The sequence below is a fragment of the Frankliniella occidentalis genome, unplaced genomic scaffold (genome assembly GCF_000697945.3).
Source record: "Frankliniella occidentalis isolate FOCC.00 unplaced genomic scaffold, Focc_3.1 Scaffold97, whole genome shotgun sequence".
NCBI classification, from domain to species: Eukaryota; Metazoa; Arthropoda; class Insecta; order Thysanoptera; family Thripidae; genus Frankliniella; species Frankliniella occidentalis.
This window is the reverse complement of record NW_026267226.1, coordinates 469,483-471,179: the sequence shown is the minus strand read 5'-3', so window position 1 is coordinate 471,179 and position 1,697 is coordinate 469,483. Positions and strand designations below refer to the sequence as shown.

The 1,697-nt window shown below is 63.1% G+C and overlaps 1 protein-coding gene across 1 annotated transcript in view; it reads right to left on the bottom strand.

Annotated features, from left to right (window-relative positions):
* Positions 1-1,176, bottom strand: part of LOC113205383 (uncharacterized) — a 24,757-nt gene extending 23,581 nt beyond the window's left edge. The window contains exons 1-2 of the mRNA XM_052269614.1: positions 875-1,176; positions 58-241 (exon numbers count right to left, since the gene is read on the bottom strand). Coding sequence (XP_052125574.1) covers positions 58-241; positions 875-1,161 — 471 coding nt within the window. The 5' untranslated portion in view covers positions 1,162-1,176. The remainder of the gene's footprint in view (positions 1-57; positions 242-874) is intronic.
* Positions 1,177-1,697: the final 521 nt, after the last annotated feature.

Sequence of the window (1,697 nt, the reverse complement as noted above, 5' to 3'; positions counted from 1 at the left end):
GTGTCCCTCCAAAATTTGAGTTGTCCACGTCCATCTCTCGATGCAGTTTCCGCTCACCTTGGCCGGCACGGTGAGGGTGCGGTCGGCGGGCCACTTGGCGGCGCCCTCGCCCTTCCCCTCCGGGTACCAGTAGCGGCAGAACACCCGCTCCGGCAGGCGGGTCTTGGTCGCGCCCACGATGCGGATCATGCGATTGCCGTCTCTCTTGTCGAAGAACGCCGAAAAGACCAGAAACTTGAACCTGCCAAGCGGGGAAAGAAGTTTGGGTGGAGGAACAAAAATAAGTTGAAAACAAAAGTTGGGCGCGGCAGCGAGTTCCTCGGGTGGGCGTTGTAAATCACCCCGCGTCAAACCGTCTCGCCGCGGCACGGGTTGAGGGGAGGGGGCGGTGGAGTACAGTAGCGGGGTGCGCGGGGGCGGGAGAAAAGGGAGGGGTGGTGGCAGCGGCTGGCAGTTGTGTCGCGGAACGGTCGATAATTTAATTTTCGCGAATCGTCCCACTCACGCTCACGCGCCGGCCGACGACCAGACCAGCGCCCAGACAACACAAGCAGGCGTGGCCTTTAGCCACCAACAAACACTTTGGCGTGACGTGGCGTGGCGTGGTGTGGCGTGCACCTCATTGATTATGAATGACGACACGGCGACTGCGGCGTCGAGGGGCCGTAAGGTGAAACGGCCAGCCCCCCCTCTCTCTCTCTTTCTTTCTATCGCTCTATCGCTCTGTCTCTCTATGTTCCTCCCCTCTCCCCCCTTACCCCGTACTCGCGTGTGTGTTTTCCTCGTACTACCCCCTGGCTTTACAAGGTGCCCGGGGTGCCCCCAACTCCTCATGCCCCAGTTTCAGCCGAAAACCCCTCTCTCCCACACGCACCTGGTCCCGCTGACAATCTGCCAGTCGCCGTCCTTGGCCGTGAGGTTGGCGCCGGCCGCGGCCTGCAGGCTCTGCAAGCGCGGCTCGCCCGGCAGGAGGGCGGGGCCGCCGCCCGGTCCCGCCCCGCCCTGGAGGCCGCCGCCGACCCCGCCGACGCCACGGTCGCCGCCCGGGCCGCCCGCGCGCCCGCCCGCCTGGTGCATGGACGCGTACTGCAGGTAGTCGTCGCCCTGAAAAAGAACAGGAAACGGAAGGGTGCTTAGCAAAGCGATACGGAGACAATACATTGTGCAGGAGACGTATGTGAAGCTGTCACGGGTATGCCTTATCGACGCAGGACAGGGACAGGAGGGCATGCAGGTCGAGGGGGAGCCGCGCTCAGCGGGGTACGACAAGGGCCTAACAACCAGCCGGCGACAAGCCACGGCACGGCGCGTCGGCGAACAGCAGGACAGGAGCCGCGGCAATGGCGGGCGAGGGGGGGACACCAAACTTTTTCAATTCCTGGCCCGTCTCATTCCACTTGCTCTCCACCCTGGTGCTCCGCATTTCCACTCCCACCCTATGTATTCGTCTCTTTTCATCTCCCGGCCTACATGCCCCTCCCTGTCCCTTCTTATCGCTCTCTCCTGACCTTGGAATGTCTGCAGCTACCCTTCCTGCTTCCTCTGCTGTGCCTTGTCTGTCCGACTCTCTCTCTGACAGCAGCCCGTCGCCGCGCCTTCTGCCCCACACCTCGCCGATATCTCTCGCGCCCACTCGCTCCGAGTTTCTGGAACATCTGGCAGCCGAATCGAGAATCGATGCTCCCCCTTCTCCCCCC